Below are 15,210 nucleotides of genomic sequence, written 5' to 3'. Positions count from 1 at the left end.
TCTGTCCAGCATCTTCATCCTGGGGGGCTGCCTCATCATGTACGTGCCGGGGGCTTCCGTCTGTCCCTGGGCCCGCATCCCCGAGCCCAGCCCGCGTAGCGCTGTGGCCCCTCGTCCCCAGGCAGGTGGGGGGCAGGCAGTGGGGCTCAGCAGGGGCCTCTTCAGTCTTGGCATTAACCAGGAGGCTCACGGTTTTGTCTCCCTCCACAGCCTGGACGTGTCTCCTCAGGTAGAATCTGACCTGGCTGCTCTTCCTCACCACCACCCCTGCTCCCCCTGTGCTCCGGCCCCCCCCACTGCCCCCCTGCTAAGCACTAACCTTTGTGCAGTCGCCTCCCCCGCCGCTGCCGCTGCTGCCGCTGCCGCCGCCCCCGAGACCGCCCCGTCTGGACTCTCGGGTCTCACCAACCCGTTCCTCACCTCCCTGCAGACCAACCCTTTCTTCGAGGAACTCATAGCCGACATAGCACTAAACTCTCCTTCACCTGCTCCCTCTCTCCCCAGTGCCTCGAGGGCCAACCCCACCCCCCTGGCCTCCCCTGGGAAAGCCCCGCCTGAGTGGGACGACACCTTCAACATCTTTGCTGCCAGCAGGCTGCGTCCAGAGTCCAGGAGTGAGATCCTGGCCCCACCAGGAGCGGGGCTGGAGGCGATTGGGCTGCAAGACCCAGGCCCCGGGGCCATGACAATGAAGGCAGCTGAGCCCCAGGGGGGCCCTGGGGGAGGAGAAAGAGGTGGGAGCAGCATGTGGCCGGAGCCCAGAGTTCCTCTGGACTTGGGACTGGACTGTCCAAGCACGAGTGTGGCTGACCCAGGGCCCCTTGGGTCAGAAGGGGCCTGTCTGCCCCCCGCGTCAGCCCAGCTGCACCCAGGAGCCTCAGCCTCTGGAGCAGACAGGGAGTTGCCGGCCCCAGGAGGGGAAGCAGGGCAGAGTCCGGCAGACAGTGCGACATCTCTCTTTAGCTCCCCAGAAGTGATCAGTGTGTGGGAGAGGCTGCCTGGCCCAGACGGTGCCCCTGAGGCCCACCAGGACAAGGAGACCTGCCAAGGTGGAAGCCAGCTCTCCCACGAGCTCGATACAGTGGACGATTCCTGGCCGTGGGATGTGGTCACCGTTTCTCCTGCGGCGGAGACTACCTCACCGGTCCTGCAGGGAGGGTCGTCTGATGAGCTGCCTCCTCCTCCCCAGATGCAGCCACGGTCACCAGAACCTGTGAGCCCCCAGAGGAGCGGGGGGCTGCCCCCGCTGGAGCCAGACTCAGAGCTCAAGCCCAAGTGGGAGTTAGACCAGGGGCTGCAGCCCCAGACACCACCTCCCAAGCCACCGCGTCTCTTCACCCCCTCAGATTCCCAGGAGAAGGAGGCGGCGGCAGCGGAGGAAGAGAAGAAGGCAGAGGCGGTGGAGGAGGAGGAGGAGGAGGCGGTAGGGGGGCTGAGTCGCAGGGGGTCAGAGACGGGAGAAGAAGATGTCGTCCCAAGTGCACCCATCACTGGTCCCCAGGCGGCCGAGCAGGGGGAGGAGGCCCAGAAGCCCGAGCTGGAGTCTGACAGCCATTCCTCTGGAGCCGCGCAGGGTGGGCCAGGCCCAGAAGATCTAGCAGAGGATGCCAGCCCTCCCGTGGTGTCCGGGCCCTGCCTCTCTGTGCCCCCCAGCTGCCCTCAGGGCCCTGCTCCCAAACCCCATTACTCAGAGAGCTTGGCTCTTCAGAGTCAGCAGATGTGGGGGACTCCAAAGAGAGAAGACCCTGAGGCCCAGAGCCAGGATCCAGGAGGAGAGGGGCCTGGGCTCCCGTCAGGCAGCCGCCGACAGGCTGACTTACGGCTCTCAGAGGAGGATGCCTTGAACCCCTTCACGTCTCAGGGGAGCCAGGGTCCCCCCAGCCTCCCATCCACATCCCCTCCAGGGTCCAGGGAATCTTCCATCTGCTCTGGTCCAGAAGAGCTGCCCACCCCCCCAGAACCTGCCTTGCCACCACCCCCTCTCCCGCCCGGGGCCAGCCACCGCCACGGGGGCCCCAGCCCTCCGTGTTCTCCCCTGCCTGGAGCCTGGACCGTGACCGCTTCCCTACCCCCTGGGGAGCCAGCCTCCCCCACTGGGAGCTCCCCCACCCCACCTGGGGAGGGCCACGCTGCAGGCACCCCAGCCTCCCCGCTTGCGCTTCTGCCCTTGGAGACACGACCAGCTGAGGAGACACGACCAGCTGAGGAGACACAGCCCAGTGCCAGGTGAGCAGCCACCGGAAAACACTCCCCAGGAGGGAAGGGGTAGGGGTCGGGTAGGGCAGAGCGGCCCAAGGACTGAGGTGTTCACATTCCTAGCCCCTTCGGGGCTAGGTGAGGGATTCCTTCACCCCAGAGCTCTGGAGACACGAGCCTTCCATGGTGCTGGCTCGGAGGCTGCTTCCTCTTGGCACCTTGGGCCAGCAGGTGCCCCCCATAGGTCAGGAGTTGGGGGATGATGACGATAAGGTGAAGAGGGGAGGCATGGAATGGGGAGAATGATACGGGCCAGCAGGGGAGCTGAGATGAGAGCTTAGGTTCTCAGCCCAAGGGAAGCTGGGGCAGTTCAGCTTGTCAGATGGGGGCTGTGTCCTCCAAGGCAGGCCTGGGGGAGTAGGTTGTGAAGGCAGACTAGAGGGGAGGGGCTGGTACTGGGGTCAGACAGGAGAGCCAAAATACGTTTAGAGGACAAAAGAAAATCTAAGATGCTCCCTGTGTATGACCCCCAGAAAAAAGGTTTGCTTTTTTCTGACTCCCCAGGTGCCTCATTGGTTTGCATTTGTGCCTGTCACGGGGTGGTCCCAGTGTGCTTAGGACTGGGCTGAGAGGCAGGGGATGCCTGTGAGGCTGTGGTCACTGTGGCACTGGTCTGTCTGGGAGACTTAGGAGGTCGGGACCTCACCTGGTGCCTGCAGAGGGGTGACCAGAGCTGAGTCCTGCAGAGATAGGTCACTGTGGGGAATGGTGCAGCAAAGTTCAGAGGGAGTCTAGGACTCTGGGAGAGCAGAGTGAAGAGGTAGGGGTGGGTAGCAGGGGCACAGGCTCTAGCACTGGCCTCTGGGAGGCCCCCAGCCCACCAGCTCATACCTTTGGTCATCCACATTCACTGAGTGTCCACCACTGAACAGAGATGAGAGACACTACTCCTGCTGTATTCCCCAGGAGTTCCCAATCCAGACCGAAGACAGAAGTGAGCCAGGGAGGGTAGGCCCCAGAGGGCCAGTGCCGACTTCTGAGGGGTGGGTGGGAAGGAGTCTGGGCTGCTCCCGACTGTGTTCCGGTGAGAGGTGGTGATGCTGGTCCCAGAGGTGGGAGAGAGGAGGTGATTACAGCTTCCTTGCTCTGATGACAGCATCCTCAGCTGGCGCTGCCACATTCCAGTACCACTTCTAATTATACTCACCACTTTCTGGAAGTTTTATTCTCTTCAGAGTTGGCATCATGTCTGTACTTGGCATGTTCCTTACATCATGATGTGGATGGGCCAAGTAAAACTGTCCCATTTCTCAGATTAGGAAATGAAGTCTGTGAGAGCAGGGTTGCTCAGACGTAGTGGACAAGCAGACCGAGGGCTCAGGACTCCAAGCCCCCATTCAGGGTGTTTCTCTGCCCCACTGTATTCCTCCCCTCCCTTGGCACAGCCCCTCGCTGGCCTGAGGGCTGCCTTTACATCCTCCTCCTCATGTGAACGCCTACATGGGCAGGATGGGCTGGATGTGTTCTTTTCCCTACTGTCTGCCCCCGCCTGGGCTCTCTGCCTCTCCTGCTGGGTTGATACCGAATCCGCAGCCCTGTCCTGAGTGCCAGAGCTGGCTTCTCTGGGGTTGGGTGGGCCTCCCTTCAGTGTAGTCAGGGCCTTGGACTAAGCCATTTTGCTTCCTCCCACTGAATAGTCCAAATCCTCTGTGAAGTAAGTGAAAAGTTTGAGATGCTCTAGAGGCAGGTGAGTCGATTTGGAGGCTAGTGCCTGCAGTTTGGGTACCTGTGACAGGTACCGGGAGCTGGGGGATCTCCGAGGAGGGTCACCCAAGTAAGCATGGAGGGGATCAGGAAGGTTTCCTGGAAGAAATGGACTTGCACAGCCTTGAAATATGAACAGGCGTTAGCAGGCCATCAGGCAGAGGGACAGTGTTCCAGACAGAGGAACAGCTTTTGTAAGAACCTGAAGGGGAAGGAGAGCATGTTTTCCTCTGGCTGGAGTGACAGGGCGAGCAGGGGCAGGAGGACACCTGGGGCCCGTTTGTGGTGGAGAGTGTGTTTTCTTACTTCGATAGGGGCTTCCCTGGTGGCTCAGTGGTAAAGAATCGGCCTGCAGTGCAGGACTGCAGGAGACCAGGGTTCAATCCCTGGGTTGGGAAGATCCCCTGGAGAAGGCCATGGAAACCCACTCCAGTGTTCTTGCCCAGAGAATCCCGTGGACACAGGAGCCTGGTGGGCTACAGCCCATGGGGTCACAAAGAATCAGACTGAAGTGACTTGGCACACACACACTTTGATAGGGAGCTGCTGGGGAGGGGAGACCGTCATCCACAGCGGATGGGGGAGCGGTTGGAGGTGGGCACTTGGGTGTGGCTGGAAAAAGGCTTACCCAGTGCTGGCTTGGAGGGGAGGGGATAGTGTAGGAGAAGGCAGCAGAGCCTGATGTTTGTCAAAGCTGAAGCGGAAGGAGGGCGTTCAGAGGGCTTCCTAGGTTTCTGATTGGAGCCATAAGAAGCTAATGGTGCCTGACACTCTCTGCTGGGGAGCACAGGAAAGGGCAGCCAGGCTGGAGGCGAGTGTGGACCCTGAAGGAGCCAGTCTGCAATGTCTACAGAGGTCTAGAGCTCAGGGCTGAAGTCTGGGCTGGAGATGGAGAGCAGGGGTTGGGGACAGAGCTGAGAGGCAGACCCTCAGCTGAGACTGCAAAGGTGTCAGGTGTCTGGAAACCAGACAGAGGTTTTGGGTTTCCAACCAGGGAGAAGGAGCAGCCCAAAGGAAGAGTAAGTGAGCAGTGCGAGGGGAGGGCCACAGAGAGGTCAGTGAGTGAGAGCCGAGGGCTCGGCGGCCTCAGCAGGGACGCTTGTGACAGGCCAGTGGGGGCCACTGTCCTCACGGATTGAGGAGTTGACGAAAGGTGGGAACTTGGAATGCAGTCCGCATGCTCTGGAGAGGCAAGGAAGAGGAGGCGGAGATGACTGAGGCGGGTGGCTAGACAAGACAAGCTCAGACAAGCTCGAGGGGGTGTTTCTCAGGCCTGTGGAAATGCTGGTAGCAAGCAACGGGTAGAGTGAGGTAGGCCAGTGACCCGGCACCACAGGTTTGCCTGGCCTTTCCGGTTCTAGCACTAAAAGAGCTACATGCTGGGAATCCCCCTTCCTGGGAAAAAGTTACAATGGAGAAGAGGAAGGAGCCAGGGAGTTGGGTGGGTGGGGGTTCTGGGGTTAAAGACTTAAGACTGGGATTAGGTCCAAAGAAGTCTGTAGGACCGCCTGGGCTGTCTCTGTGAAGAGGGAAGGGTCTGAGGGAGGGGGGTGGGGAGGGGCGGGTGTGGGAAGCGGAGAGCAGTGCGGGCAAGGGGCCGCCTGTGGTGAGCCCTGCAGGCCCCACAGAGGAGGTGGCCCCTTCTTCCTTGTGCCACGCGTGCTCCCCGTAACGCGACTGCCGCCTGTCTTCACAGTCCCCACCCTGTGAAGCCCCTCAGCACCGCCCCCGCGGAGGGGAGCCCTGACCGGAAGCAGTCCCGCTCCAGTCTGAGCACCGCCCTGAGCAGCGGGCTGGAGAAGCTCAAGACGGTCACCTCCGGCAGCGTTCAGCCTGTGGCGCCAGCCCCCCAGGTTGGCCAGACTGCGGACGCCAAGAGGCTGAAGGTGAGGTCCGGCAGGGTGCCTGGGGTTTCAGACCAGACGTGTGGCGCTCTGAAGAGATGCCAGGCGTCTCGAGGTTTGGGGGCGGGGGAGGCGTGCCAGGCAGGCTGGAGCAAGAAGCAGGCCTGGCCCCTGGCCCCACTTGGCCAGAGCCTTGAAGCCAGTTAGGCTGTCCCTGGCGTCGGGGACAGAGGCAGCTCCGAGGGCCGGGGTTGGGCAACGGGGCTGTGGGTGGGGAGGCAGGTGGCCCCGAGGCTGTTCTGCCCACACTCCCTCCGTCTGGCCTCAGGACTCGGGTGTGCTGGACCAGTCGGCCAAATACTACCACCTGACCCACGACGAGCTCATCGGCCTGCTCCTGCAGCGGGAGCGGGAGCTGAGCCAGCGGGACGAGCATGTGCAGGAGCTGGAGAGCTACATCGACCGGCTGCTGGTGCGGATCATGGAGAGCTCACCCACGCTGCTGCAGATCCCCCCCGCCCCCCCCAAGTAGCCCCTTCACCCCAATTCCCGGAGGGTTGGCACAGACCTGCAGTCCCACAGGGCTACTCCCTCCCTCCCTCCCGCTGAACTAAGTCCCACCCTGTTCCCCCTGTCTCCTCCCCCAGCTGGGGCTGCTGGAAAGGGGGCCGTGTGGACTCCCATTGGCACCAAGTACTGTGGACAACCTGTGTGTCTTTGGGAGCTCTGGGTCTTTCCCACCTGCCTGTTTTCATACCCCTTAGCTATGGGGGCTCCAGGGAATCAGCAAAGAATTTAGCCTCAAGATGAAACCAGGGTGAGCTCCACTTTGATGTGGTACCTGGGACATGCTTTATTACCCCCATTTCTTCCACAGCTAAACCCTTGTCCTCTCCACCTCCCTCCAGCCTATGGAGGGCTCCTAGTATTATTGGGGCTGTGGCAGGGACCAAGCTGCCCAGTTGTCTGTGAGTTGTGGGCAACCAGGGTACCTACTCTATAGCCTCACATCCATTCCCCAGGGAGCAGGGAGCCTCATGGTCTAGTCTTTCTCTGCCATGTCCGAGTCTGCTTGTTTCATGAGCTAGTGCAGCATGGATGGAGGGAGAAGACGGAGGCCACTCCCCGCCCTTCTCTTCTGACTTTTGCATCGAGTGAGTGTCACGTGTGAATGTGTGGAGAGCTGGGGCCAGAGTTGGGAAAGAGCCTCCTCACTCACCTCCGGGCTTTGGGTTGCTTATGTTTGGGGATCAAGCCTCCAGCTCTGTTCTCGTTGCCTGTCTTGATACCAAAACCCTGCTAGTGCAGGGTTTGAACTTTTGAAAACCAATTAAAATGTGCCTTTTGTGGGTGGGGTCAAAAGCCTCTGGATGTAGACCTCTCCCCCTAATTGGTGTTCCCCTTTCCTCCTGTTGAGCACATGGGGTTGGATCTCTTGGGAGCCTGGGAGTGGGAAAGGAGGGTAGGGCCGTGCTGCTGCATGCTCTGCCCCTTGCCATAGAATTAATTCCAAGTTAGGGTCTGGCCAAGCTGCTGCTGCTCCCTCAACCCCCTTGCCATCTCCTCCACCTCCCCAGTTGAGGAGGGTCTTAGGATAAAAACCACATTCTGGAAGTGGGAGGTCCCACCCTGCCTATACTTAGGAAAAAGCCTTTCCTGCCCTCCCATTCATCCACTAGCTGCTGACCAGCCTGTCCCTTCTGCCCCATGTCCTTGCCTGGCTTCACTGCAGTGCACTTTGAAACAAAGTGTCTACCCTTTGACACAGCCTCTGGTTTGCTTGCAGAAGACATGACAGACTTCCCCATGGCATCTGCAGGCAAATCTTTGGTGGCTGGGGGCACTCTGCCTTAGCAAACACTGTGGGGTGAGGAGGTGCTGAAGGGGGATACTTCTGGCCCCTGAAAATGTGAGAGCTCCTCTGTGGCCACCTCTTCATGAGACAGCCTGTGGGGTCACTTGGAAAGCCACGGGAAGGGATGTGCTGTCTGGGCGATGTCTTCCTTCCGCTAGGATGAAGTAGAGCCGCCCCACACACGGGGGAAAGCCCCTGTCATGTCATCTACCTTAAGAATCACTCGCCAAAGCCCCTGTCATCTCATCGACCTTAAGAATCACACACATGAGGCGTGTCCATGGGTGCTCAAGACTTTGGTCATGTTTAGGGGGTCACTGACACTGAGGGTGTCAGGTCAGGAGGAGGGGGATTACTTCTTCACTCGATGTTCCTCTGGGCTCTGTTCAGTCCCAGTCCTGACCCTGGTCTTCCGCTCAGCCTTGGTTGTGGGCTTCCAAAATGCCCAGGGCAGAGGTCTCTTTAAAAGAGTTTTGGGTTGAAGCCCAGGGTTCTTGTGGCTGTTTCTGCTCCTTGGCGCAACTTGGAGGAGAGCTGCAGGTGAAGTGGGCAGGGAGCAGGCACAGTACTGCTTTAGCTGTTTGTCTTCCTAGTTGTAACGCCTGTTTATAAAGAGCTTGTTCTTCATGTTTTGAGCACTTTATGATGAATAAAAAATTAACATACTGTAGGTGGCTCTGTTGTGTTACTGTTGATAGGCATACGAAGAGGCTTCTTCAGGAAGAAAGCAGCCTTTAATCAAGATGATGGGGTTCTCAGATGATAGTGCCCCTGGCCTCAGGGGCAGCAGCACAGTGTTGTCCAGTGGGCTGGGCTGGGTATTTTCTCATCCCCAGGTTACCCATACTTGTTGAGTAATGTGGGAAATACAGAGAGATTTCAAGACTTGATTCCTACTCTCAAGCCACTTAGTCTAGTAGGGAAGGGTGAGATACAGATCCAAGATACAAATGGTTCTTCATGGCCAGCTAGACTCTCCACAGCTAGGAAAAGTCTGTTTCTTGTGGTTTAACATGGATGAGGAACTGACTGCTACAGATCATGCAGTGTCCAGAAGGCATGAGCCAACCCTGCACTTCACCATAAGCCTGAGGAGACTCAAATTGGTCAGCGGGGAGGGAAGTTCCCAAAGTCAAAACCAAACATTTCTACTGCCCTCTTGGGCAAAGCAGGCAGCTCTCCCTCTGTCCTTCCCATAGTCCTCCCCTGGTCTGGCTCACTGACCAGATAATTCAGCTGGGAATCTGCTAGTCTGTTCTGCACGAGTGTGTTTATTATCCCCGCTGGTGCCTTGCTCTACAGTTGGTGGTACTCTTGCTTAAGGGAAATTCCTTGTACCTGCTGGTTGTTAAGCATTTCTGAAACTCCCCTTCCTCATCCCAGTTCTCTTCCTGCCCTGGAATTGGACCCAGAAGAGCTCTTCTGTTGGCCAGAGGAAGAGAAGGCCGCCAGGCTCTTAAGCCCCTGCTGTTTTAACTTACAACAACGGATATTTGAGTCTCTGCTTGAGCCCTCTCAGCACTGAGGACTTAGCAATGAGTCCCAAAGTCACAACTCCTGCCCTGTGGACCTCACAGAAGAAAAGGCAGATGCCCCAAACCATAAATAATTATAAATGCAAGGGCTGCAAGGAAAGTGCCGGCTGATAGGAACATGTAAGATTTTGCCCAAGCAGGTCGAGGATCGGGAAACGCAATATTTAGGCTGAAGCCAGAAAGAGCCTGTGTTAGGCGAAAGCCAAAAGTTAATATCTTTTGCGTCAATGGTGACGAGCGCCCAGAACGCTCCAGGAGCTGAATCAGGGTGACTGGAGAGCAAGAGTCAAGGGACAGCGTGGCGACAGAAGGACCTGCATGAAGATTCTGCAGTGCGATTCTTCGTAAAAACTTTCCAAGGTTTCCCTACTACGTCTGGAGTCCTTGACCATCTGGTCCAAGGGTCGGACCCATATCAGTAGTGTCCTTCTGGGCTGCAGCTCCAGGGGCGACGCCCACTGCTTCAACTCAAAATTCTAGGGGCAGTACGAGCGAGGGGTCGCCCGACTGACCCCTATTGAGACCTTAAGAGACGTACACGCGTGCTGCCGACGCCTGCAAAATTAGCGGCGGGAACCCAGACCCAGTCTGAGTCATTGGAACTCTCTGCAGTCTAGGGTTGTCAAGCTCCGAGACAAGAAAAACTACACTCCCCACAACCCTTTGCGCCTTCGGCTTGCTGCGGTAGCTTATGGCCAATCGGGACAGGCAGCTGTGGCGGGGGCCGAGGAGGGACATTTTAAAAGGGCCGGAGATTGCAGGCGTCAGTGGCCATGGCGGATACAGCGACTACAGCATCGGCGGCGGCGGCTAGTGCCGCTAATGCCTCGACCGATGCACCGCCTTTCCAGCTGGGCAAACCCCGCTTCCAGCAGGTGAGGACCGGGCTGTGGCTTGAGGGTCGGTGGGTGGCACAGGCAGGGCGAGCAAACTCCTCTCCAAAAGCTTCTTTAGCCCTAGGGTCTCCGACCCGCGGCCACCAGGGAGCCTGCAGCTACTGCCTGGTGGACCTCGGCCACAGTCACCTTTTTCCCATTGGTCAGTGGGGTGGGCGAGGGCTGATATCTTGGCTCCCTATTGGCCATCGGCGCCGTCATTCCCTAGCCGCCCGCGCCCTCCAGCTCTTCCTGCCAGAGTCGCTCTGTGATTGGACACTGCCCGCCGCGGCCGGGGATCCTAGCCCCGGGATCCAAGCTGCTTCTTCAGGGTCGCTTGGGCAGTGCAGCCGCCCACTGCAGGCGGAAAGTTCGAATCCGGCCCTGGGTGAAAAGTTGGAGAGGTCGAGATGCCTTCTAACTTTCCCCCCGGTTGGTGACCCACATTCTTTCCGAGCTGCCCAGCTCCCAGCCCTCCACCCCAAGCTAGGTCCGAGGTGGGGATGGGTTAGGACCGCCTGCCGAGGGGTGCCCGCCGCCTGGCGACCCCTGTCCTCTCCGCTGATGCAGCGAGTCGGCCGGCAGGTGCCCTGTCGGGGATGGAGTGAGGATGTGCGGGGAGAGCCGGGGTGCAGAGGAAACGCTGTGTCATCCCCGGAGCTCGGAGGGTCCGCGTCCCCGGGAGCTTACCCCAGCCCCCTAACCCGCTGCGACCTCCACGAAACGCTCGTCTCTGTCCGACCCTATATGGCTCTTCGGAGCACGGTGACAGTCGTCTTTTTCCTTCGGACCCTCCTGTCCGCCCGATAGGGTCTCTCTTCCTGTCCCTCGGCCCAGGAGAGAGAGTCCGCAGTTCAGACTTATTGCCCGGGCAAGAGCCTGGGAGGGACCGTTCCTACACCGCATACCCGGGTCTCTGCTGCCTCCAGCGCTGAGGAAATAGACTTTGTTAAGAAAAGGGGCAAAGAGACTTGGCTAAAGTGAATCAGGCTTGCCTGGGGTTGGGGGGCGGGGGGAGCGCCACGGAGGTGGATGGAAAGAAGTTTGCAGGAAGAAAGTTGTACCAATGTCGGTGCGATGGTTGATTGGTTGGTTATTATCATGTTGGTGGGAGAGGGACTGGTTCCAGCAAAGCGATGCACTGAGCTTTGCTAATTAAGGAGCTGCGCTTTTGAGCCTTCTGAGAAAATATCCTCACTGTTTTTAAACAAGACTTTAATTCCTTTAAAAAATAAACCATCTCAGCATGCAAGTATCTAAGGCGAGACTGATGTCATCCTGCCAGTGCAAGGTGCTGCCTGGAATGGCCTGTCGGGGTGCTTGTGCTTGGACTTGAGTGACCCTTCACTAGCTGACCCCTTCCCCACTCCCCAACCCCACATTCTACTAGTTCTTCAAGACTCAGGCCCACCTCCTTTTAAACACTTCCGCCCTTCTTTCCCTTATCTCCTGATGGGACCCCTCCTGCCCAGCTCTTTGGCTACCCCAAGTGGGATCCTCATAAGTCAGCCTTTACTGCAGTCTGCCCTGTGGTCCTCTAATCTCCCCACTCTGTGTGATTACTGGGCCCCCTCAACACTGGTGAACACACTGGGAGGAGGGGCCGCTCTTGCAGTTCCGCTTGTCTCCATCCTACCCTGAGCTGGGGCTCAGCACATAGTAATGTGCTGAATTAATTTATGGGTTCATTTTTGCCCAGAAACTGTCCTGGGACAGTCACACACAGATATTTGAGAACCTCCTAGTGGCTCCAAATGACGGAGCCCATCGCTGTTACCACTGCTGGAGACGTAAACACATGCTTGAGGCTACTCTGTCGAGGCAGCCATTGCTGGTACCTCTTTTTGGCACCACTCCCGAGGGCAGCAAGTGTTTGCTGTATTTGCTTTTGAAGCAGCTCTCCTCCAGCCTAGTGACCTGTGTAAAGCACAGTGCATGTGATATTCACTCATGTTAAGGAACCTGTCTTTCCTCCAGTTCTGCCCCTCCCACACGACTCCCTGGTTGTGCAAGCAGCCCAAACTGCCACCAAGTTGACTGCAAGAAACCCGGAGTCCCCTGTGTACTTGCCTTCCTCTCCTTCACCCTCTAAATACAAACAGGATTTTCATCTCATATAGCTCTTAGATCCACTTGTCTCCACTGCTGGAATCCTAGACTGAGATCCCATTCACTGATCTCTTGAGCCACTGCAGAAGCTTCCTGCCAAGTCTCCCTGCTTGCACTCTGGCCCCCTTCCAATCCCTTCCTCTTCGCATGGCAGAGCCCCAGCAGTGCAGGTCTGCTCAGGCGATGCTGCACCCTCCTCCAACACACATGTTCTTAAACACCTTCCAGTGGCTTCCCCTGCTTCTGAGGTAAAGACCTCTATTTTGAAGACCCCAAAGACCTGCATGGCCCACCCCTGCTGCCCTCCAGTCAAACCCCCATCCATTCCCTGGACTCCTGCTTCCAACCACACTGGCTGCATTCAGCCCCTTGAACCCTGAGTGGTTCATAATCTAGGGTTCAGTCCCAGAGCCCACACCAGGGACACTGCTCTCAATCCACTAACCAATAACACCACTTTCTGCAAGACCGGACAGTCTTTCCTTACTCCCTAGAGTCCCCCAGAACCCTCCTTCCTTTCATTTCTCAAGGATCTCTCTGTGCAGGGGGCAGGGGAAGGAGGAGCTCTAAGCAGTGTCAGAGGGTGGAGAAAGCTTGCTTTGGTGGGCTTTGGTCTGTGAATATCTTTCTCCGCATAAGATGATGATGCTAGCCAAGCATTGTTCTAACGTTTTCATGTATTGACCAATTTAATTTTCATGACAACCATGTGAGACAAGTTGAGACAATTATCCTATATATTCTAGGTGATAAAACTGGCACACAAAGAAACAGATTCAGTAGGCAGTCTGGCTCCAGAGTCTATGTTTTTCTGTTTATTGTCAACTTTTTTATTATGGAGATTTTTAAACATACAAAATTGAGGACAATTGTCAGTGAACTCCTGTGTACCCATCACTCAGCTTCAGCAATTACCAGGGTTAGGCCAGCATCATTTCTATGCCTCCCACCCCCGATCAGTGAATTATTTTAATGCGTAGCCCATTAGTTCACTCTACCTGCTATGCTGCTGCTGCTGCTGCTAAGTCACTTCAGTCGTGTCCGACTCTGTGCGACCCCATAGACGGCAGCCCACCAGGCTCCCCCATCCCTGGGATTCTCCAGGCAAGAACACTGGAGTGGGTTGCCATTTCCTTCTCCAATGCATGAAAGTGAAAAGTGAAAGTTAAGTCGCTCAGTCGTGTCCGACTCTTCACGACCCCATGGACTGCAGCCTACCAGGCTCCTCTGTCCAAGGGGTTTTCCAGGCAAGAGTACTGGAGTGGGGTGCCATTGCCTTCTCCGATACCTGCTATAGGTAACTCTAAAAAAGAAAGGCTTTTTAAGTTAGCTTTTCTAAATACACTTGTTAAAATTGGAAATCATTTTATGTGTGCAGAATTCGAGTAGCAGGATTCCTGTATAACCCTCACCTGGTTTCCCCTAAAGTCATCATCTCTGATTACCATGGTACATTTGTTGGAATACAAAACCAGCATTACTATTAACTATACTCCAGACAGTTAGATTTTACTATTTTTTATACTAATGTTATTCTTCTGTGCTAGGATCCCACAGTGCATTTAGTTGTCATGTCTGCCCTCTGTTTTATGACAGTTTTTCAGTCTTACCTTCTATTCGATGACCTTGACAGTTTTGAGAATACCGGTCCAGTATTTTCTAGAAGGTCCCTCAGTTTGGGTTTGTCTAGTGGTTTTCTCATGGTTAGACAGTTATGGGTTTTAGGGAGAGAATATCACAGAGGTGAAGTGCCTTCTTTTTCATATGATATCAGAGGATTTTTAAATTAGTTTTAACATAACCACTATACCATTAACACACCTAAAATAATTGCTTCTTAATATCATCAAACCAGTCATTATTTGTCTTAGTCTGTTGGGACTGCAGTAACAAAATACTGTAGATTAGGTAGCTTATAAACAACAGAAATTTATTTTTCACAGTTCTCAAAGCTGGAAGTCCAAGATCAAGACACCAGCAGATTCATTGTCTGATGAGAGCCAACTGTCTTGTTCATAGATAGCATCTTCTAGCTGAAACCTCCCATGGCAGAAGGGAGGAGGAATCTTTCTGGGGTTACTTTTATAAGGACATTAATACTTCCCCAAAGACACCACTTCCTAAAACAATCACCTTGAGGTGGTGGTGGGGACGTTAGGATTTCAACATAACTTTGGGGGTGTGGGGACAGGCGTTCAGTCCATTGCACTCTTCACATTTCCCTTACTGTGTTTTAAAAATAATTGGTTTGTTTCAATCAGACTCCCACAAAGCCCACACATTATATTTGACTGATATGTTAATCTACTGGTTCATCCCTCTTTCTTTCTATTGGGTTGACCAAAATGTTTGTTCAAGTTTTTCAGGCAAATCTTTTGGCCAACCCAATATTTGTTGGAGAAACTGGGTTGTTTGTCCTGTACAATTTTCTTATTCTGCATGTGGCTGAAGGCTTAGTTAAGATGCTTCTCTGTCCCCTGCTGTTTGTGTAAAATTCAAGTCCATGCTTTTAACTGTGGCCCTATGTTACCTGGTGAGATGGCCAGAATGCATGGGGAGCTCTGTGCTCTGACCACTCTCTTTACTTTTTTTCTACTCATTTCCTTTCCTGAACCCACTCTTTTCTTCCTTTAGGGCTGACACCATTTTTGGCAAGTTGGGGCCCCAGGACAGGAAGAGCACATACATGATTCTTTCCATTTGTGATTTAATCTATCCAGAAATGTTTGCTTTCTTCTTATTATTATTAAACTTCCTTGTTCCTTCAGAAATCTCACTTATCTGCTAAGATGACTGGGGGTATGGGTCTTCTATGTGTGTGCTGGGCCCCAAATCCACCAAGGAACAGAGTAGGTAGCTTGCTGAGGGTTCCCTCCGGGGTCTGGGCAGCTTGTGGGCCCAGAAATGCACTCTTCACTTCAGGGAGGAGAGGTTTGTGCGGGCTGAGAGTCAGGAGGCAATGGGGAAGTCTCTCCTTTATTTGCTGAAATAAGTTCTGAAGTGACAGTGCCTTGTAGGTAGTTATGTTTTTA

The 15,210-nt window shown here is 55.5% G+C and overlaps 2 protein-coding genes across 8 annotated transcripts in view; both read left to right on the top strand.

Annotated features, from left to right (window-relative positions):
• The window catches only part of RAB11FIP5 (RAB11 family interacting protein 5), a 40,460-nt gene extending 32,133 nt beyond the window's left edge, over positions 1-8,327 (top strand). Inside the window, exons 4-6 of one of the 3 annotated variants that reach the window (XM_043918369.1) lie at positions 211-2,226; positions 5,657-5,846; positions 6,133-8,327. In XM_043918369.1, the coding sequence (XP_043774304.1) occupies positions 211-2,226; positions 5,657-5,846; positions 6,133-6,336 (2,410 nt within the window). In that variant the 3' untranslated portion in view covers positions 6,337-8,327. The remainder of the gene's footprint in view (positions 1-210; positions 2,227-5,656; positions 5,847-6,132) is intronic. The other 2 variants (XM_043918370.1, XM_043918371.1) reach the window with 2 other exon arrangements.
• A 1,163-nt stretch (positions 8,328-9,490) lies between these two features.
• Positions 9,491-15,210, top strand: part of SFXN5 (sideroflexin 5) — a 125,094-nt gene continuing 119,374 nt past the window's right edge. The window contains exon 1 of one of the 5 annotated variants that reach the window (XM_043918374.1): positions 9,491-10,069. In XM_043918374.1, coding sequence (XP_043774309.1) covers positions 9,968-10,069 — 102 coding nt within the window. In that variant the 5' untranslated portion in view covers positions 9,491-9,967. The remainder of the gene's footprint in view (positions 10,070-15,210) is intronic. The other 4 variants (XM_043918373.1, XR_006343628.1, XM_043918375.1 and 1 more) reach the window with 4 other exon arrangements.

Source organism: Cervus elaphus, chromosome 11 (assembly GCF_910594005.1).
Source record: "Cervus elaphus chromosome 11, mCerEla1.1, whole genome shotgun sequence".
Taxonomy (NCBI): Eukaryota; Metazoa; Chordata; class Mammalia; order Artiodactyla; family Cervidae; genus Cervus; species Cervus elaphus.
Note: the sequence above shows the minus strand (reverse complement) of the source record. Positions and strands in the feature narration are given on the sequence as shown.